At 43.6% G+C, this 22668-nt stretch overlaps 1 protein-coding gene across 5 annotated transcripts in view; it reads right to left on the bottom strand.

Annotated features, from left to right (window-relative positions):
• Nucleotides 1-22668, bottom strand: part of cttn (cortactin) — a 64394-nt gene that overhangs the window by 2175 nt on the left and 39551 nt on the right. The window contains exons 7-16 of one of the 5 annotated variants that reach the window (XM_080189945.1): nucleotides 22365-22475; nucleotides 18496-18606; nucleotides 16575-16685; nucleotides 10135-10245; nucleotides 8252-8307; nucleotides 5428-5497; nucleotides 4347-4495; nucleotides 2569-2733; nucleotides 987-1149; nucleotides 725-796 (exon numbers count right to left, since the gene is read on the bottom strand). In XM_080189945.1, the coding sequence (XP_080046071.1) occupies nucleotides 725-796; nucleotides 987-1149; nucleotides 2569-2733; nucleotides 4347-4495; nucleotides 5428-5497; nucleotides 8252-8307; nucleotides 10135-10245; nucleotides 16575-16685; nucleotides 18496-18606; nucleotides 22365-22475 (1119 nt within the window). The remainder of the gene's footprint in view (nucleotides 1-724; nucleotides 797-986; nucleotides 1150-2568; nucleotides 2734-4346; nucleotides 4496-5427; nucleotides 5498-8251; nucleotides 8308-10134; nucleotides 10246-16574; nucleotides 16686-18495; nucleotides 18607-22364; nucleotides 22476-22668) is intronic. The other 4 variants (XM_080189946.1, XM_080189947.1, XM_080189948.1 and 1 more) reach the window with 4 other exon arrangements.

Below are 22668 nucleotides of genomic sequence, written 5' to 3'. Positions count from 1 at the left end.
TTATTTCTGGGAAATGGGTGTCACTGGCTGGCCAGCATTTATTGTCCATCCTTAGTTGCCCAAGAGACTGGATAGTCAACCATATTGCTGTGGCTCTGGAGTCACACATAGGCCAAACCAGGTAAGAACGGCAGATTTCCTTTCTTAACGGACATTAGTGGACTAGATGGATTTTTCTGACAATCGACAATAGTTTCACGGTCGTCAGTAGACATTTAATTTCAGATATTTTTAATTGAATTCATTTTCCATCTCCTGCTGTAGCAGGAATTGAACTTGGGTCCCAGAACCTGAGCTGAGTTTCTGGATTATAGTCTAGCGATAATACTGCTAGGTCATTGCCTCCCTCTCTGGGTAAGAGTTTCTCCTCAAATCCTAAAGGATTTTGTTTAATGATTGTCTTGAATTTATCTTCACTAATTTTGGACTTCCCCATTAGTAGAAACATCTTTTCTATATCTACCCCACCAAATCCTTTCACCCCTCAGCCTTCTCCTTTCCTGAGGAAAAGAACAATCCTGATTGCTTTAACCTCATTGTTCTGATATTAGTCCCGCTGTGCATTTGTACACCTTCTCCTGGGTCCCTTCCCTGTGCTCTGGACACCAGAATTGTACACAGAACTTGAGTTTTGCTTAAAAGAATGGCTCACGTAACGTGATTTGGACTGCAATAAAAGAGATAAAGAGTTGGAGGCCAATGTTTACAGAAACCCTGCACCTACCAGCCTGGTAGTCATACAAAGCCACCGCTGTGATTCCATACTCATTTCCATACTCTGCATAAGTGTGTTCATCTGGCAAGGAAGACAAAAGGGTGAAATGGTAAACGGGCTCAATAAAAATGTTCAAAGGACCTCCTACGAGGTTCTCTTCCCTTTTAAAGCAGAAAACATTCTGACATTAAATCATTTACAGCTGGATACACTTTAACCACTGACTTCCAAGTACCGGACAAAAACCGCAACACGTTCAGCTGCATATTACCTCTTTGGTAATCTTGACTTTCGTCAGGCATCTGGTAAACTGCTTCTTGTTCATACGTCGCTTCTTGGTAGTTTCCCTCATCAGTGCTATAGCCGGGCTCTGCTTCATAGATACCCGTATATTGGTTTTCCTGGTGATTCTCTACCTCGTGCGCTGGTGGCTCCTACAAAATTAGGAATATTTGAAATTCACTTCAACCTGTGTAGCACGTTCAATCCTTCTTACTCACTATGCAATTGCACTCCATGGTAATAGATAATTACCGATCTGATTAGAGGGTCGTCAACCTTCCCTCCCTGCTTGCCCTGCAGTTTAAAGAATCATCAGCAGAACACTCCATTGTTGAATGGACGCAAGATAGATTTTTGGTGTCTCAGGGAATCAAGGGATACGGGGAACAGGCAGAAAAAAGTGCAACTGGTGCCCAAGATCAGCCGTGATTGTACTGTACAGTGGAACAAGTTGGATGGGCCATCTGGTCTATTCCTGCTCCTATTCCTTGTGTTCTCTAGATTCTACGCGAGGACTGTGTCGCTCTTGAAGTCAGCTCCATGGGCAAAACTTCTGAAAAATTAACTCTGCTGGACTGAACACAGTCTCCTTTGCCAGATCCTGCTCTTTCAACTCTGCAATCAACGTTCCAGAGGGAGGACAAAGAAAATGCCTCAAAAACACAAACTCTCCTTGAAGCTTGGTGGCATTGAGCTTAACACCAATGGTTCAGAATTGCAGCAACTTGTCCATCTCAGAGTTCCGAGGATAGGGGGAAAAAAACAAATCCTGCGCTCTGGATCACGCTACCCCGGCGGGACATCCTGTCCTCTTGTACCCAAAGATACGTAGCGCAAGTCTTGGTCTGTTCAGTCATAAGATGATCCTGGGCAGGAACCTGCCCTGAGTAGGCGCCATTCGTGAATCGAAGGGTAGTCCATGACAACGATAGACGCAAGGTCACCTGACACAAACCAGCATTAGAATTGTTTCAAAACTGCTTCTCGTCTGGGCCTCAGAGCTGACGTGCCCCCGAGCTGATCCAATGTCAGGAGATTTTAGTTACCTCCTTAAGTGCACTTTGTCAGTCACTTCTTAGTTTTTTAAAGAACAGAATTTGAAGATTTTTAAAAATTCACCAGTATTGATTGCCCATCCCTAATTGCCCCTGAGAAGGTGCTGATGAGCTGCCTTCTTCAACCCTGATGGCCCACACGATAGCCATTATTAGTCAGAAATAGTTTAAAATGTTAAAGTTACTGACATCCTAAATATTAGTCTTTATGGGTGGCACAGTGGCTGGCACTGCTGTCTCACAGCGTGAGGGACCCGGGTTCCATTCCAGCGCCGTGTCCCTGTGGGTTTCCTCTGGGTGCTCCGGTTTCCTCCCACACTCCAAAGATGTGCAAATTAAATGGATTGGCCAGACTAAATTGCCCCTTATTGTCAGGGAGACTAGTTAGGGTAAATGCATGGGGTTATGAGGATAGAGTCCGGGTGGGATTGTAGTCAGGGCAGACTCAATGGGCCGAATGGCCTTCTTCTGCACTATGGGATTCTATGATTAGTTGAATGTTAAAATACAACTTACCTCATAAACTGGGCTGGGAGATCTCTGTTCATCAACAGGTGCTGGAGTGGGAGCAGGTTCACGAACTGGAGAAGGTTCACGAACTGGAGAAGGTTCTCGCGCCGGGGCAGGTTCTCGAACAGGAGTGGATACAGCAGCTTGTTTCTTTGCCAATTCTTGCTCCTGCTTCACCAAAACAAAAAAAAACTGTACGAATGTACTAATCAAGGATACAAAAGGACGTCAGAAATTCACAACAGAATGAACTTACTTGGCAATACTAACTAAGCAGGAAATCAGGCCAAATGTGTCCAATTGTTGTCTCCCCTGTTTGAGATGGCAAAGAGTCCAGTGAATGACTGTCTTTGCTCTCAGCTTTAATTCTAGAATCTCCCTTCACGCACTGATGACATTTTCAACTCGGGTCGCGCCACAATCTAGAGCTCGATCATTAAGTGGTATCTGGATAACCTCCATTTCACAACCAACTGTCAGAAGGTTCCAAAACTAACAATCTCAGCTTTGCTCCTTTAGGTAACAGTCACCCCAGGGAGGAAATTGTGGGCCTGGGTTTCAAGCTGCATTTCAACACATAACCTTTAGGGTAACATTTCAGAACACTGCCTCAGTGTTACCGGATTACTGTGTAGTCCTGCAGGTTCTGTCTTTTAGGATCGGACACTAAAGCTGGAGTCTGTCACTCTGCTCAGGGCGTGTAAGATCAGATGGCACTGTTGGGATATGAGCAGAGAGCTTGACGGGTATCAGATCCAATGTGGCTCCCTCAGCAACACTACCAATATCAATTTTGGAGGCTCCTCCGTCCACAGAAGGAACTGGCATTGGTGACGCGTGAGAAGAAGGGTCACCGTTGGCGGCTTTGATGAAGCCACAAATCGCCAGAAGGGCACTCAAGACTGCTTCCAGCTCCTAGGAAACAACCTCCATCATTCACATCATCAATTGGTCAGAGAGACAATGTGCAGGTTACAGCCCTCAGGACTCAATACTGAATTCCACAACTGCAGACCTTTCTCCTCCATTGAAACTCTTCTTAAAAAAAATTCATACATTTATTGTGTCAGTGCAATAACCCTCCATTCCCCCACGTCATCCCTCCCACCCTTACCTCCCCTCATCCCTCCCACTCCCCTCCGCCCTCCCTCCTACACCAGGCCATCTGTCTTTTGTTTTTATCGTTGCTACATCTTGCTGCAATCTCTCACAGCTACAGTCTAATATCCAACACATCTCCCACTATCTACAGTTCAGACGAAGAGCCAAACCATAACTGCTCCCTCTCCCTACACATGCGGCCAGACCTGCTGAGGTTTTCCCGCTTTCTCCGTCCTTTTGTTACCAATACCAGGTTAGCTGACCGTTCATTGATTTATTCACGGGATCTTACTGTGCATATACATGGCATGATACCCTCAAAAGTAATAACCCAGTCATAAAGTGCGCTGCAGTTGCAATGTGCCAATATTCTACTAACTCTAGTAATATGTGGATTGAGCGAGAAGGAAGAACTTGCATTTCTGCACCAACTTTGATACCGCTTGCACATTCCAAAGCACTTTCCAACCAATTATGTATTTTTGAAGTGTAGTCATAGAAACCGCTGCTGTAACACCTCACCTCAGTCCTAAAAAGATTTACCCCTCATCCTCAAACTATGACCCCCTGGTTCTGGACTCCCCGCCATTGGGAACATTCTTTCTGAATCCACTCTGCGAATCCTGTTAAATGTTTGTCAGTTAAAAAGGGTATGTCTTTAGCAGCGAGGATTCTCCACCAACCTCCAGTTTCCTCTTGGCTTCCTCCTGCTCTAGCTTCTCATTGGCGCGACGGCGAGCTCTCTCCTCTTCAGCCTTCTTCCTATCCTCCTCCTCTTTCGCTTTGGCTATGTTCTCAAACTTGGAGCGGATGCTGCTGGCACTCGCACTGGCTGCAAAGTGAACAGAACAGACTAAAAGGTCATGAAGCTGTGGCAAACTCTCTGCCAGAGCCAAACCACAGTGAGGAATTGGCCCAACACAACACACACACACACACACACACACACACACACACACACACACACACACACACACCAGCAAATTCCAAGCATTTAAAATTAATTATTACACTGAAATCAATCACTTTTAATCACAAACTTGGCAGAGGCTAAACTCATCTCCATAATCAGTAATTTGGTGATTCGATGGGATTAGGCGAATAATTTGCAAGGATCAAATCACAGCATCAACAACATTTGGGTGGCACAGTGGTCAGCACTGCTGCCTCACGGTGCCAGGAACCCGGGTTCAATCCCAGCCTCTGTGCGAAGAGTATGCACGTTCTCCCAGTTCCTGTGTGGGTTTCATACAAATCACAGAATCCTACAATGTGAAAGGAGGCCATTCAGCCCATCAGGTCTGCACAGACCACGATCCCACCCAGGCCCTATCTCCATAACCCCATGTCCCCCCCAACATTAAAGGGGCAATTAGGCACATCCAATCCACCTAACCAGCAGGTCTTTCGGGCTGTGGGAGGAAAACAGAGCACTCAGGGGAAACCCTCGCAGACATGGGGGGAATGTGCAAACTCCACACTGACAGTGATCCAGCAGTGCCACCGTCCCAAGCAACATCTGGTTGTCCAGTTTCCTCCCACACTCCAAAAACGTGTGGGTTAAGTTGATTGGCGATGCTAAATTGCCCCTTAGTGTCAGAGGACTATCTAGTGCATGGGGTGACAGAGATAGGGCCCGGGTGGGATTGTTGTTGGTACAGGCTCGATGGGCTGAATGGCCTCTTTCTGTACTGTAGGGATCTAAAATAGATTATACAAAATGATTGAACAGAATCATGATTACTTCCTGAAGGTCTCACGTACCAGCTTCCACGGGCTTGGTTTTCTGATAAGCTGGTGCCAAACGATCGATATCATCAAAGGAGGCAGCACTCTGTAATCAGGAAGTTACGGCATTAGGAACAGCTTTCCTCAACACTCCTTTATTATTGCTGCCTTTTCAATGACATTCTCTCCCCTGCTGTGCGTCAACCAGGCAGTTTTCAATACTGTTACAAGACAGCTTGTTTGAGGCTCTCAGTCAAAACAGGCTTGCCTCGTTAATTTATAGCAGACATAAAATCATACATATTTAGCATAAACTTTAGCAGACTCCAGTGTATCAAACAGAAAACAGTTGCAGTTTCAGAGGGGGTAACAGTCATCACAACACTCGGAACAATTTCCTGGCAAAAGCTGAGAGGACTAACCAGAAAAGAACATGAAAGTGTCTACCACAAGTTATTTAGAAGAAGGATTTTCATAAAATCGCTACAGTGCAGAAGGAGGCCATTTGGCCCACTGAGCCTTCACCGTACACTATCCCATCCAGGCCCTATCCCCGTAACCCCACATATTTACCCTGCTAATCCCCCTGATATAAGGGTCAATTTACCATGGTCAATCCACCTAACCCGTCACATCTTTGGACTGTGGGAGGAAACCAGAGCACCCGGAGGAAACCCACACAGACACGGGGAGAATGTGCAGACCCCACGCAGACAGTGACCCAAGACCAGAATTGAACCTGGGTCCCTGGTGCTGTGAGGCTAACCACTGTGCCACCATGACAACCCCATGCATTTTCATTTCCCACATCCAAAAAATAAATACGTTAATGCAGTTTCCAAGAGCTCCCATTGGACATCAAAAAAAAGTGTGGATTTCGTTTTCCTGAACCCTGGTCACTGTTTCAACATCCAGGCAGCGAGGGGGCGCAGCAAAACACAAAGTGAAGGGGAAATATGAGCAAGAACCTTTTTTGGCACAGTGACTTGTAATCCTGGAACCTGGGGGAGGTGGTGTCCTGAGAGTGGTGGAATAGAGATGGTCAAAGATTTCAAAAGGAAGTTGGATGGATACCTGAAGGAAATTTAGCTCAGTTGGTTGGACAGCCGGTTAGTGATGCCAACAGCACGGGTTCAGTTCCCGTACCGGCTGAGGTTATGCATATAGGCCCCGCCTTCTCAACCTTGCCCCTTGCATGAGGTGTGCTGATCCTCAGGTTAAATCAACACCAGTCAGTGGTCATCTGGGACTATGGGGACTTTGCTTTTTAGTTAATGTAGATAACACAGAATCCAAATATAATAAAGCAATCATCTGTGCAATTCTCAGCAGGACATGGTTGGGTACAATCGACATTTGGCAATGTTTTGAATAGTCTGAAAAAAAAAAGGTGCAGTGTACATTCTCTTGGAAGGTACCAGAGATGAGGGATTTGAAAGACTGCAGCTCAGTGCACTGGAGCTGGTCATTAGAACTGAAAGCATTAAAAAAGGGAGGTAATTTCTCAATGGTGCTGACTCGATAACTGAGGCTTAAACTCATCAATATTAAAACAATTTGGAATACATTACCACAAGTGGCAATTGAAACCAAGGCTATCAGAAATATGAAAAGAGATTTGAAAACATACTTGAGAAGACAAAGTATTAAGACAGAGTGCAGAGAAAATAAGATAAGAGTTGACAACTCCAGTATAAAACTAGCATTGGCACAATGGACCAAACAGCCTGCTCCAGTGTTTTAACTTGCTATGGTTCGATTAGGGTCATGTGTTCAACTCCACACATCGTCACTTGCATCGTAAACATAGACCGTAGAACATTACAGCACAGAAACAGGCTTTTTGGCCCTTCTTGTCTGCGCCAAACCATTTTTCTGCCTAGTCCCACTGACCTGCACCTGGGTCATATCCCCCTAACACCCCTCTCATCCATGTACCTGTCCAAGTTTTCCTTAAATGTTAAAAGTGAGCCCACATTCACCACTTCCTCTGGCAGCTCATTCCACACTCCCACCACTCTCTCTTAGAAGAAGACCCCCCCCGCCTCAATATTCCCTTTAAACAATCAAAGTTTACTATTTATTTTTGGTCTAAAATCCACCATCCATCCACATGTTCACTGATAAACTGCCCCAATATTAAAAGAAGTTCTATTTTAATTAAAAATAGATGCTCCAACAGTAAAATAAGTTATACTTGAATAAAAAAATAGATATAGCAAAATAACGAGATCAGATTAATCTCCTGCACGAAGATAAAAGCAAATTTCTGCGGTTGCTGGAATCTAAAACCAAAACTGAAAATGCTGGAAAATCCCAGCAGGTCTGACAGCATCTGTGGAGAGAGAACATTTGGAGTCAAGATGAGCCTTCGTCAGAACTCACATCCCATGAATGAATAAGAAAAAAAACCTCTCCAGTTGCCTGGATAAGTGCAGCTCCAACATTACTCAAGAACCTAGATGGCATCCAGGCCAAAGCAGCCCACTTGATTGGCACTACCTTAAGCACTGATTTCTTCCATCACCAACACAGTGTGTGATGCAGTGTGTTTGATCTACAAGCTGTTCTGCAAGAACTCACCAAGGCTCCTTTGACAACACCTTCCAAACGCTCTATCACATTGAAAGTACAATAGATACATAGGAGCACCGCCATTACAAGCTGCCCTCCAAACCACACACCACCCTGACTTGGAACTAAATCAGCGTTCCTGCACTGTCGCTTGGTCAAAACCCTGGAACTCACTTCCTAAGGGCACTGTGGGTGTACCCACCACCTTCTCAAGGGCAGTTGTGGATACGTAACAAATGATGGCCTGGCCAGCAACACCCACATCCCGCAAATAAAAAACACTCACCTTATCCATTCGGTCTTTTTGGACGCCATATTTGCCACCAAATCCCTTTGAATAGTCTGAAATAAGAGGTTGAGAGAGAGTTAAGTTTCGGCTGGGTAAAAGGTATCCAAGTGTGAGTAGGATGACCATGCAGCATTCAATGAAGGCAGCCAAACTGAGTGCAAAAAAAGTCTCTCATTTTAAATGTCAGCCAAGATTGGATTAGGTTTTGCCGCGAAGAGGAGGAAAATTGGATTGACACAGGTTATTAATCGTTGTTTTTGCATCTTTTGAACTTGACAAGCAGAGTTTGTAACAGGAAAGGAAATGAGATGTTGAAATGAAAGACCTGACTACTTCAGGCATGCTAAGGCCTGTCTTTCAGACAGAGAATTGCTGATCGCTTTGATTGAGGTAAACGTACAAGCAGAAACAAAGTCTATAGGACAGACAGGACAATAACAAATAAATGCACCAGTTTGCAGCACAGACCTTTGAGGCATTAGCTGAAAAATTACTTCCATTGCCCCGTTTTTCTTTTCTCCTGGGATCAGGTAAATGAACTGGAATATCCAGGATACATCCATCTCAATCTGTCCCCAGGTCCAGAGCTCTCCCCCCACCCATGCTCCCCCAAACAAAACTGGGCTTCTGTGGACTGATGTTACCACAGTGATACTGTGTACAACCACCTGATGCCATCACTTCAATTGTAAAGTGCATGTGGAGGTTTCCCCAGGAATTCAGGTCACCAGTAGGCACATGCGGCCTAAGATACGCACATTCAGATTAGCCGCCTTGATATCCTGCTTCCTGGCTTACTGGATGTTAGCACTCCAGCCCACAATTCTAGAAATCTGATCACAAGGAAGGTTTCGCTCAATGGTTCCTTATCTGTAACACTGCACTGGGGATTCAAATCAGTTCAAGTCAATTGGGACAATATTTGGATTTTAACTAACGGTTGCCTACTCGCTGAAGATCCAAGGCTGCAGCATTTCAGTGCGCTTCACTGGGACACAATGGAAGCAGCCACAAGGCGATCTTCATTTTGAAACTGAAGCCTGAAGCTTGTACCAAATATTTGCTGATGTACAAGAAGCTACACATTGAAAACATCTGCACTGAGGAAGGCACGATAGGTGGCAAGCTTCTTGCTGCTGCATCCATGTCCGTCCAGAGCTGCTGGGGGAAAGCTACCAGGAGGAGACAATTGGACAGATCCCACAAGCCTGCCACCAATCTACATCTGGCACATCGAAAAGGGACTGTGCAGGGTAAAAGTTAGCGGAGTTCCGTTGTCACTCACTGTTTCCAGATCGATTCCGGGGATGAAGGGGTTAACGTACGAGGAGAGATCAAACAGTCTGGGCTTGTACTCGCTGGGGTTTAGAAGGGTGAGAGAGGACCTGATCGAGGGATATAAAAGGGATTGATAAAGTAAATATAGACCAAATGTTTCCTCCTCTTGGGAACAAGAGGTCACAGGTATAGGTCGAGAAGCTGTAGTTTTAAAACTTAGATGGAGGAGAAACAACTTCTCGCAGTGAGTGGTAAATTTGTGAAACTCATTGCTCCGTAGCGTCGTTCAAATGGTTTCAAGAAGGAGATAGATACATTTCCAATTTTAAAAAAAGGGACAAGGGAACATGGGGAACAAGTGGGAGGGGTGGATTTGAGACCAGAGAGAGATCAGCCATGATCTGATTGAATGGCAAAGCAGACTCGAAGGGATGAGTTTGCCTATTTCTGCTATGTTCCTATGTAAGGGAAAAAAATCTGGGGGAGAAAGCCACCTTTAATACCCACTGCAAAACATTAGGAAACAAAAGGCGCTGAAAGGATCTGTGCTTAAATTTAATGCATCTTAAGAAACCAGAGTGGGGCCTGGCATCAGACTCTGCCTTGTTGAGACTCGTGTTTGGCCAGCTTTTCCTTGTAATCGAACCCCACCGCAGATTTGTCCTGGTTTTCAGTCTCAACACCATATTTCCCGCCGAAACCTCTCTTATAGTCTGTGAACACACATGCAACCAAAACAAAGACGAGGACAGAAAAACAGAAAACAAGCCAAAAGTTAGGTCGGATATGTTATACAACGAACGACAAAAATAAACAGCAAAAAAACACAGTACGATATCGTACAGAACCGTTAAAAAAAAAACAGGTTGATTCAAAACGCCACACAATTTAGTGAGACTGCTTTTGTTACAAATAATACTGCAAATACCAGTTAGTTCTAACCAAGCTGTTTTGGGCATAGCTTTGACCCACTGCCCATGACAAAGAGCGGACACCGACACGAATAGGGATGGTTAGAGATCAGTAACACAGAACAGGTTCCCATTGCCCATAGGAAGTTGTAGAAACCCTTCCAATGCCAATGGAAACCAAGAACAACAGAAACGGAGTTAGAAATCACAATTTTCGAATTGCACCAGTACAAGTATTAGATTACACATCCAATTGGCAAACCTAGTTTCCTTTTAATAAAAAGAGAAATGTCTTTCTTCTTGCACATATGAGCAAACTTTCTTGCAAATAGAAAGCATGATCCCCCACACTAAATGGAGGAACTTGTGCTAAGGTGTGCAGGCATCAACTATCACCTCAGCCACTTTACAGGGCAACAGTTGAGAGCATTTAACACAGCTGGGTGCCCTATGGTTGTTTTCCTGTCTTGATTCAGGAACCAATCCCTCATTTATACCAACGCTCCAATGGCAAAATTGGTGCCGACTTGCGACCTGCCAACTTACAGCATGGTTTTCAGGAAGGGATTATACCATCAGTCCGAGGACTACCTGAATGTCTCTTCAACATTAGAATAGAATTGTTATTGCTTTTTGTTTTAAACCAAGCAGCCTTAAGTCCATTTTGTGCATGTTTGTGTTATTATTACTGCACTTGGCAGTTGGACAGGATAGTTTGATAATACAATACTACCCAAAATTGTCTCAGTCACAGAGGAAATGCCAATTTACTTCTGGAGTCTTGACTTTGAATATAAAACAGAAGAAAATATGGAACTCCTTTGAAAGCACCTCCAAAACCTGTGACCTGCATCATCCAAGGGCAACAAGGAATGGGCAATAAATGCTGCCCTTTGTCAGTGACAACCACACCCCATGAATGAATAAATTTTAAAAACTCTTAATTAAATATATATTTTTAGATATCAATAAGCAAGCTTAAGATAATGGATAATAATGAATTAGGGATGTTTATTAGCTGGTGGAAACCAGATTGTCACTAAGTTGTCCAATGGTTATTCTGTGACCTATAATGTTTAAGTTTATTTATTAGTGTCACAAATAGGCAATGAAGTTACAGTGAAAGTTCCTAGTCACCACATTCTGACATCTATTTGGGTGCAGAAATATCTTTTCACTTCAGCTTCACACACCAAAACAAAAACGGTTTTCTATCCATTTAACTGCGAGAACCAGGGACTGACAAACCCTGATTTAACAGATCAGAACAATTCTTTAGAGCCCACACTTAGAACATAAGAACATAAGAAACAGGAGCAGGAGTAGGCCATCTAGCCCCTCGAGCCTGCCCCGCCATTCAATAAGATCATGGCTGATCTGAAGTGGATCAGTTCCACTTACCCGCTTTCTCCCCATGACCCTTAATTCCCCTGTGTATTAGAAATCTGTGACTTAAATAAATTCAACGAGGTAGCCTCCACCGCTTCAATGGGCAGAGAATTCCAGATATTCACTACCCTCTGAGAGAAGAAGTTTCTCCTCAACTCTGTGGTTATGGTAACTGCATGGGATGTGGGGGAGGTGCTTTAGGGTGGCACGGCAGCACAGTGGTCAGCACTGCTGCCTCACAGTGTCAGGGATCCGGGTTCGATTCCCGGCTTTGGTCACCGTCTGTGTGAATCTGCACGTTGTCCCTGTGTTTACGTGGGTTTCCTCCAGGTTTTCTGGTTTCCTCCCACAGTCTGAAAGACGCGCTGGTTAAATGCATTGGCCGTGCTAAATTCTCCTTCAGTGCACCCAAATAGATGTCGGAATGTGGTGACTAGGGACTTTCACTGTAACTTCATTGCCTATTTGTGACACTAATAAATAAACTTAAACATTATAGGTCACAGAATAGCCATTGGACAGCTTAGTGACAATCTGGTTTCCACTGGCTAATAAACACCTCAAACTCAATAGTATCCATTATCTTAAAGCTTATTTATTGCTATCTAAAAATATATATTTAATTAGAGTTTTTAAAATTTATTCATTCATGGGGTGTGGTTGTCACTGATAAAGGGCAGCATTTATTGTCCATTCCTTGTTGCCCTTGAATGATGCAGGTCACAGGTTTTGGAGGTGCTTTAAGGGAGTGCCGTATTTCCTTTTGTTTTAGGTTCACAGTCAAGACTCTACAAGTAAATTGGCATTTCCTCTGCGACTGAGACAATTTTGGGTAGTATTGTATTATCAAACTATCCTGTCCAACTGCCAACTGCAGTAGTAATAACACACACGTGCATACACAAAAGGGACTTAAGGCTGCTTGGTTTAAAACAAAAAGCAATAACAATTCTATTCTAATGTTGAAGAGACATTCAGGTAGTCCTCGGACTGATGATACAATCCCTTCCTGAAAACCATGCTGTAAGTTGGCAGGTCGCAAGTCGGCACCAATTTTGCCATTGGAGCGTTGGTATAAATGAGGGATTGGTTCCTGAATCAAGGCAGGAAAACAACCATAGGGCACCCAGCTGTGTTAAATGCTCTCAAATATTGCCCTGTAAAGTGGCTGAGGTGATAGTTGATGCCTGCACATCTTAGCACAAGTTCCTTGATCAGTGTGGGGGATCATTGTCGATTGCCTGCTTAACCTTGAATTCTTTTTGAGTGTTAGCACTTATTAAGTATAACATATGCATTTAAAATGCAACAGTTGCGCCAAAACACTTGTATGCAACCCAATAAAGGCAGTTCGACCAGTCTAGTCATAGAGGTGAGCAGCGTGGAACATCAATGGATAAGTACGAACATACTGGTGTGGGTCGCAAAGCCAAAACCACTGTCATAAAGTTGAAATGGGGAGTCAATTTATAAATACATGTGCTGTTCATCATAACTTGAATGCCATAAAAGGTGAGGACTGCTTGTAGTTTAAAAATTAGAGCCAGGCCTGAGGCAACATTTCTCAAACACAGTGCGATAGCAGTTTGGGGTTCACTATGTCATTTGGTCATTGACTTTAGATCAACTGTTAACTTTAACTCCGAGATTGAAAGGTACTAAGGGACATGGAGTCAAGGAAGGAGTTAAGATTATGAATAAACCAAAATCTCTCTATTCCTGTTCCTATGTTTCTCTTAGGAATAACATGAAAATAGAACAAGGAACACAATAAGAACGGGAATGTGGAAAAGTAAGCTTCAAGTGCTTAAAATTTTCTTTCATTTAAAACCGTTTAATTGTACATAATTAAATTGCAATAATAAAACTGCCCAGTATTTGAGCCACATTATTGATATTTGCTTCAGAATACCAGCACTTATCCATTGAAAACTCACTATTCAGGCTGAACCTGTTGGGAGTCTGAGGTAAGGAGTGAAATTCCATGACACCTTCCAAGTCCCTCGTAAAGCAAAGATAAGACGGATGCTGGTTCATGTTTCAGTTCTGACACATCACCAGATCCCTGATCCACGACTTTAAACATTTACTTCCTCCACCATTCGTGCACCGTGGCTGCAGTACGCACTGAAGCGACTCAAGGCATGTTTGACAACACCTCTCAAACCCATGACCTCTACCCTCTAGAAGAGCAACAGTGGCAGGAATATGGGAACACCACCCCATCCAAGTCACTGCCGATTTAGAAATATATCACTGTCCCTTCAGTGTCACTGGGTTAAAATCCTGGAATTCCCTTCCTAGTAAAACTGTGGGTGTACCGACAGCCACATAGAAATACAGTGGTTTAAAGCGGTGGTGATCAGGGGAAATAATGGATAGGCAGTAAATGCCGGCCCTGCAAATTACGTCCATATTCCTTGGACAAATTCAATAATACTTACAGAATATGCTTTTCGGAAATAAACCCAAAAGAATTGTAGTAAAGTACATTGCCACGATATATTTTCACACCGAGTTGTTACTGCACGACATATCCTAGCAGATAGGGTAATGGAAGCAAAGACCTTTATAGTTCTCATGAGGGAGGTGGCTAATGAATGAAACAGAGAAACCATGGGGAAAAGGCAGGGCAATGAAACTATGTAAAGCTGAGAGATAGCACATGTATGATGGGCTGAATAGCTTTCTTTTATAATGTACAGTTCTATATATCTATTCATCAAATCTAAATAGAACATTTTCCTAAAAATGAAGAGCACCGAGACAATAAGTTTTTTTTAAACTCCATATCTTAAGAACTGGACATGTGGGCAGTTATAAGCAAGCTGATATTCTGAAGAAACCTCTCTTTTCAGGAAGATGCACAGGTACACACACACTAGCAGAAAGGCAAAAGGGTTTTCAAAATAAAGTTAACAACACACCCATCTCAACAGAGGCACATTACTGTGACCACCCCCCTACCCCGCCCACCCACCAATCTGGAAGTTTTTAAAGTTTATTTATTAGGGTCACAAATAGGCTCACATTAACACTGCAATGAGGTTACAGTGAAAATCCCTGAGTCGCCACACTCCGGCACCTGTTCAGGTACACTGAGGGCGAATTTAGCATGGTCAACGCACCTAACCAGCACGACTTTCAGACTGCGGGAGGCCCGGAGGAAACCCACATAGACATGAGGAGAATGTGCAGATCCCGAACAGACAGTGACGCAAGCCAGGGATCGGACCCGGGTCGCTGGCGCTGTGGGGCAGCACTCTGCTGCCCAAAAAATCATACCACTCAAAAAGTCCAAACAATGGCAAACTATTGAGAGAATAGTGGAGTTGGCTTCTTTTTGAAATGCAGTGATTGAAAAGGCACAATCACAAGCTCACTTCTGGAACCACTCAAACATATCGCCATTGATGCAGTCACGCTGTCGAAAAGATGAGGAGAGAGCAGAGTTCTGAGTTATTTTATTGTCCCCATCTAATACCATTATTGTCAAATCACTGTGGGTTGCATTTCTACTACCAAATATTGGCATCCTAAACCAGCTGCTTTATCATCAATTGTGCGGACAATTTACAGCATCAACAATGAGGCACACAATGTCCGTGGTAGGCTCTATGTGAGGAATCCAATTTATCAGCATAGTGCAGAAAGCCCTGACAATTGACAGAAGGCTAAACTTGCTGACCGCTGTAACACTAGATGCTTTAAAAAACAAAAAAACAAGATTTCAATTGGACAATACTAAACTCATTCTCCTGTTGAAAACCTTCCAACCAGCCCGTTCTATAATGGTGTGCATTTGTCAATGACAGCTAAAGCCCAAACACTGCACAGAACATTCTCAGCGAATGCTCATTTATCAGGTGGAGGATTACTCTTAAAAAAGATTCTTGTTGAGCCACAGTCAGAGAGTCATTACAGCCCAGGGTGGCTTTCAGCCCATCGAGTCCATGCCGGCTCTCTGTGGAGTAATCTAGGTCAGTCCCGCTCCTTCACTCCCATAGCGCTGTACATTTATTCTTCTTCAATGCCCATCCCAAGGCATGCCAGTTAGGCACATTAACCATGCTAAATTCCCCCTCAGTCTCCCCGAACAGGTGCTGCAGTGTGGCCACTAGGAGATTTTTACAGTAACTTCATTGCAGTGTTACTATAAACCTACTTGTGATACTAATAAATAAATGTTAAACTTTAAAACATCCAATTTCCTTTTGAAATCAATTGTTATCCTGGTTTCTATCACCCTTGCATTCTAAGCATTCCAACAACCATCTCCCGTGACAGTATGAGAATTATGTTCATATCTCCATTTTGAATATGCACAATCTTCTTGGATATCCTCCCCACTTTGAGCCGGAGGTTTGTGGTGAAGATGATAGCCATGAGGTGGTGATGCATATCTCCATTTTTGGAAGGGATGCCAGAGTTTGGCGAAGGATCATAACTTCTTTATCCAAAGAGTGGCTAGAACTTGAACACCTTACCACACAGAGCAGTGGAAGTGGATAGCAAAAACACATTTAAAGAAAACTAGACTTTTAAGATTAGAACCACTGAACCACAGAATCCCACATTCTAAGACTCTCCTTTCTCCCGTTCGCACAAGTCTCTGTGCTTTTTAAATCATGAATATTTTATGTTGTAAGCTACCAGTCTCTGGCTGGAGCCATCACCATTTCCAGCACTCAGTAATTCCTGAAGATGATCTCTGGTCTACCACAGGGCTCCTGACCACTTACCTTTCTGAGATTCGTGAAGTTGCGTTGTCTCTTGGTGATCCCAACCTAAGGCATTCTTGTCCTGTCGATCTGTCTGGACACCAAATTTTCCACCAAAACCTTTGACGTAATCTAATGAAACCAAACACCAATTCACTTGGAAGTGAACTATGAGATTATCCCAAAACACAGAAAGAATAGAAGCCTAAGCCTAAGAGGAGTCACGACATTAATGGAGTTGACACTTTCAACTCAATTCTAAGTGGACTTGGGTCCGCAATACAAAGTATTAATGATCAAATAATGTAATTCAAAGAACGTTAAGAGATAGAGTAGGCCTTTAGCCCCTGAACTGGCCCCATTATTCACTTAAATGATGGATGATCTGTATCTTAACTCCATCTTTCATACATGGTTGTCTTAGATCTGTCTAGTAGAACTTAACCAGGAATGCTGGGATGTGATCTGCCTGGCAACAACAGCCAGCATTTACAGGGGATGATGCAATGCAACCTTGCCCAGTAACGGGATTAGCAGGCATCCAAACAGAATCAGGTGCAAATAGCCATACCACCAGGATACAGCTTACCTAGATGACTGAGGGATCAGTGCAGATATACAGATACTAATATTGAGAGTCACAGAATGTGGGGGATGCTGAAAGCCCAAATACATAAAGAGAAGCAAAAAGGAACCAGGATATAATTGCCAGCATCTGAAGAAGTAGGCAACGCATTGTAACATCTAAGAGCCAGAGATGCCAGTTTATAGCTCAGAGACTGAGGGGTAGTTCACATCTAAGAAGTCATAGGCAGTACAGAAACCTTCACAAAGACAGTTTAAATTTCCTCACTGGACCAGGAAAAAAGAAGTTTTCCGGACTTGATCACCCATCTTGTACTGTGTGATAACTATAAACTGGATCTGACTTTTAGATTTATTCAATTTGGATGTTGGTTGGGAATGGGAAAGTCATAAGGAGTTCAGGAATTGCAGATGGGTGGGATTTTATGGCCTTGCTCATCCCGAAACCGTAAAATCCCACTCAAGGTCAACGGACCTTCCCATTGTCAGCCCCTCGTCTGCTCTGACTCTGGGTGGCGGACAGGGCAATAAAATTCCGGCTGATATATCTTAGAACAAGGGGTAATTTGTATATGAACTATGGGCTAAATTTTCCTGCCCACCACAGGAATCGTAGCAGGCGGGACATGGATTGGTCTGTTGACATCAGGCAGGATTTCCCAGTCTTAGGACGAGCACAACTGGAAAATTACACCCTATGTTTAGTTATCGTATATTTAATTGTCTACGAGTATTATAGTCCTACTCACGTTATATTTGGCTTTAATTTAATAATTAATATATAGTAATTGTTAGCCAATGGTTGGGTTGATTATTCTTACACCTCACACCACTCCTTACACCATTCCAAAAAAACCACACACCACCATGAAGTAGTATTGCAAAACCATTGTAGGTTGTGACAGTGGTACTTTAACCTTTGATACTCGGGCCTAAGAGGGAAGCAATCTCTGCCTGGAAATTTTCAAGAGATCATCAGGTTGGAAAACAGAAATGTTTAAAGCAGTGTGCTAATGCAATGTGAAAAGGGGATATTATCCTGCACTCCCTTTGAACTACATTAGAGCTCACTGGATGCTGTCTGCTTGAAACAGGATCTTTCAGAGATTGATGGCACACATCACTCATCTGCATAAGCACCAGACAAAAGACTTCATGTTAAAACATGCCACGGTTAAATGGAAGAGGCAGCCACTTCTTAAGCTAACATCGTAAGTCTGTGCCCCATTCCTCAGATTCCTTACATTCTGTGCAGACAGCCAACACACACTCGGAGCACTCAGAAGTCAGGTGACAATAAACAAGTCACCACATTATCCAAATCAGCAGCACGGCTGAGTCTCAACGAAAGCCCAACCTTTTTGCGATTCGTGCTTTTCAGTTTTTCCTTGGTATTCAAAGCCGACAGCACTCTTGTCCACTTTATCCTTTTCCACTCCATATTTGCCACCAAATCCTTTGGAATAATCTACAGCAAAACAAATTGTATCTTTAGATTAAAGCCGAAGAAATTTGCTTAATTGAAAGCACACCTTCCGATCCGCAGCTAAATAAAAGCTTGTTTAGGCTATACCTGAATGGTGAGTCAACGTCAGTACGATTGTCCACCCACGACTAAACCCAAAAGGTTACCTGACTAATCTGTCCGATAAAGACTACATATTATAATGTCTGACTAATACACACCATGTCCTCACTTCTGCACATGGGTAACAAGCTGGCCACTGAACGGAAAACAAAGAGTACCTTGGGAACTGGCATCCCAAAAGTGTTGGGGCCACAAGTGTGCACCACGTCTGTAAATAATCTCAATTCCGGTTTTGCAATTGAGTTAATACAGAGGAGGACTGCAAATAAAATAATGAATAAACTTACAGCATGGGCAAATTAATTTCAATATAGCCAAGCGTAAGGCAACACATTTTAGTAGATGAATAGGGTGGCTTGGAGATTCACCCAATGGCCATTGGGCCCATCATGCCCGTGCAGGCTATCTGCAAGAACAAGTCACCTGGTCCTACTCTTCCCACCTTTTCACTCAATGGTCTGGCAAATTTTCTCTTCAGATAGTTACCCAATTCTCTTGAAAGTGACGATCAAATCTGCCTCCACCACACTTTCAGGCAGTGCATTGCGAATTGTAACAACTCACATGTTAGAAGAAATTTCCTGATGTTGTATTCAGTTCTTTCGTCAATCACTTTAAATCTACGCCCTCTCCCTGTCGACCCTTGGACCAAAAGGAGCAGCTTCTCTCCACGTATTCTGTCGCGATCCCCCTCGGTTTTAAACACTTCTATAAAACCACCTCGCAACTTCCTCTGCTGCAAAGAGAACAGCTCCAGTTTCTCGATTCTACCTATGGAAGTCCCTCATCCCTGGAACCTCATAAATCTTCTCAAATGTGTCCATAAACAATTCTGGGCACCACACTTAGGTTCATTTATTGGGACGTTAGTGCACCTTTAAGAAAGGTTTGCTTTCTACAACACCAGGTTAAAGTCCAATGGGTTTATTTGGTAGCATAAGCTTTCGGAGTACTGGTTCTTCATCGGGTGAGTTTGGTTCACAAACTGGGCATATGATAGATACAAACTCAACTACAATACTTCACGGCTCAGCTTTTCCACTAAGTAGAATTTAGCCAATGAAGAAACATTTCATTACCACACTCCCAAGAACAATACTGAAGCTCAGTGGATGTAGCCTGTTCTCAGCGACAGGGGTCATGAATTTGGACAATTTGTGAGAATGACAGACTATGATCACCATGGAAGGTGCATCAACCTGATGCTTGAGGCCAAGTGCTAGGATAAGTAATCGAGGGAGGTGCAGTTTAACCATCAACTACCTTGGAGCAGATTTGTTTGATATAGCTGGAATAAACCTTCTCAGGTAGAACCTTACAAGCAAAGGAAGGAGATGTTTGGACCATCATGCTTGGGCCAGTAGCTTGAATGAAGTAGCCATCCACTTAATTCCACTCCCCTGCTCACCCTCCTATATAGGCTTGCACCCTTTCACCTTTGAATATTTAGCCAAATCTCTTTGAATCTGCTTCCACTATTCTTCCAGCCAGTGCATTCCAGATCATCGGAACAGTTTATGTTAACAATTGTGCATGTCTAAGAAATCGGAAATTTTTGCCTAATTTAAAAAGGGGGAAAAGCAAAATCAGCAGCAATTAATATTGGAGCTTATTTTGCAAGCCAGCGTATTGCAAATGAGCCGATTACAGACAATAAATCATTGCTCAAGCGAGTTCCAAGAGTTGCACAGCAGGAAAATGGAGCAAGGTTATCAGCTGATCAAGATATTCAACAGCCAAATCACAAGGCAGAAAACTCAAGACACGGCAGTCTGGTACGGACATTTCCCTCACCTTCCTGACTGGAACAATAAACCAAATCGAGATACTGGGCAGTTCACCAATTCTGAGAACGTTCATCAAAGCCAGATGCTCATTCCTCCAACCAGCTATGAAATGGAGGCCAGCGAGCGATGTGGGGTTACACCCAAAAAGCCTAGTAGGCCTTGGTTTAAAAATGGAAAAACTATAGAGCTTGACCACCTCAAGAGGAGGAGGAGGAGTTGTTGTCAGATTTGGTTGCAAGAGCCGAGTTGGAAAAGCAATTAAAAAGCGGGAAAAACCAGAGAAAGCAGAGATATCGCTGCTGCAGATAACAGGACGTCTCATTTTATAATCAGGTTAACACAGGCAGAACTACCTTATCTCCTCACAGTAAACAGAACATCAACAGAACAAGCGACATCACAGTGCTTTTTTTTTATTCATTTGCATGGGCTTCATTGGCTGGCCAGCATTTATTACCCATTGCTGTGGCTCTGGAGTCAGATTTAGGCCAGACCAGGTAAGGACTTTATGAACAAGATGGGTATTTCTGACAATCAACAATGGTTTCACGGTCGTCAGTAGATTCTTACTTCAAGATATATTTTATTGAGTTCAAATTCCATCATCTGCTGCGGCAGGATTCAAACCTGGGTCCCCAGGACGTTAGCTGAGTTTCTTGATTAATAATCCAGCAGTAATACCACTAGGCCATCGCCTCCAGAAACTCAGCTAACGTTCTGGGGACTCGGGTTCGAATCCCGCCACGGCAGATGGTGGAATTTGAATTATATCAAAAAAACTGGAATTAAAAATCTACTGATGACCATGAAACTATTGTCAGAAAAACTCATCTGGTTCACTGCTGTTAGATTCTTGTATTATTAATCTAGAATCTAGGCCTGCCCTGCCTCCATAGTGAAGGGAAACTCAGTGCATGCAGAGGCAAAAATACTATGAAATCTGAAATTAAGACAGAAAATGATGAAGCTACTCAGCAGGAGGTAGTATCTGTGGAGAGGAAAACAGAGTTAAGGGATTGAGGCTGATGACATATTGTTACTGTATAGATTGCAAGCTCCATGAAGTCCTGTTTGACTGCATTCTAAAATTAGATTGGGTTCTGACCCTGAATGATGCTGTTATTGTAATAGGAACAATTTCTGCAAAGGCAGCAGCCTGGTCCTGTAAATATCGCCTTGATTTGCAAATTCAGTCACAAATTTAGAGACAACACAGTGTTAAGTCCTACTCTGAAAGGTTTCCCCAAGTTCACGAGGGAATGTTGCAGACCAAACCAATTGAGCCAGTGACCCTGATTCTCAGCAGATTGTGACTGGAAATGCTGATGTTGCAGAGAGAAAATATCCAAGTTTAAAGCAACTCCCCACCAAGGTGATACACACAGACAGGACAGACCGAGACACACACACACACACACACACACACACGCACACAGACAGACAGATAGACACGCACGCAGACAGACACGCAGAGACACACACACGCAGACAGACACGCAGAGACACACACACGCAGACAGACACGCAGAGACACACACACGCAGACAGACACGCAGAGACACACACACGCAGACAGACACACACACGCAGACAGACACGCAGTGACACACATGCAGACAGACACGCACACACACATGCAGACAGACACGCACACACACATGCAGACAGACACGCACACACACATGCAGACAGACACGCACACACACATGCAGACAGACACGCACACACACATGCAGACAGACACGCACACACACATGCAGACAGACACGCACACACACATGCAGACAGACACAGATCTCTCTCTCTCTCTCTGAGGGAGAAATGAAACCAAGGGAAGCAAAAATGACACACCTCTCTGGGACTCGTGAATCTCAGTTTTGCTCTGGTAATCGAAGCCTAGGGCGCTCTTGTCCACTCGGTCTGCTTGCACTCCATACTTCCCCCCAAAACCAGTACTGTAGTCTGAATAATTCAAGATAGCAAAAGCATCAACAAATGCAGCATGCAACATCTTTGATTGGGACAGAAATGCAAAGGATCCCATGATTTAGCAACCATAAGCAGTCCAGCTACGAAGCAGTGCCAGAAAACACAAGTGCATTTTATTGACGTATAGGATACTATAGTGAAAATACAATAAGCTGGAGGGTGAGCT

Source organism: Carcharhinus amblyrhynchos, chromosome 6, assembly GCF_965287045.1.
Source record: "Carcharhinus amblyrhynchos chromosome 6, sCarAmb.v2.hapA, whole genome shotgun sequence".
Taxonomy (NCBI): Eukaryota; Metazoa; Chordata; class Chondrichthyes; order Carcharhiniformes; family Carcharhinidae; genus Carcharhinus; species Carcharhinus amblyrhynchos.
Note: the sequence above shows the minus strand (reverse complement) of the source record. Positions and strands in the feature narration are given on the sequence as shown.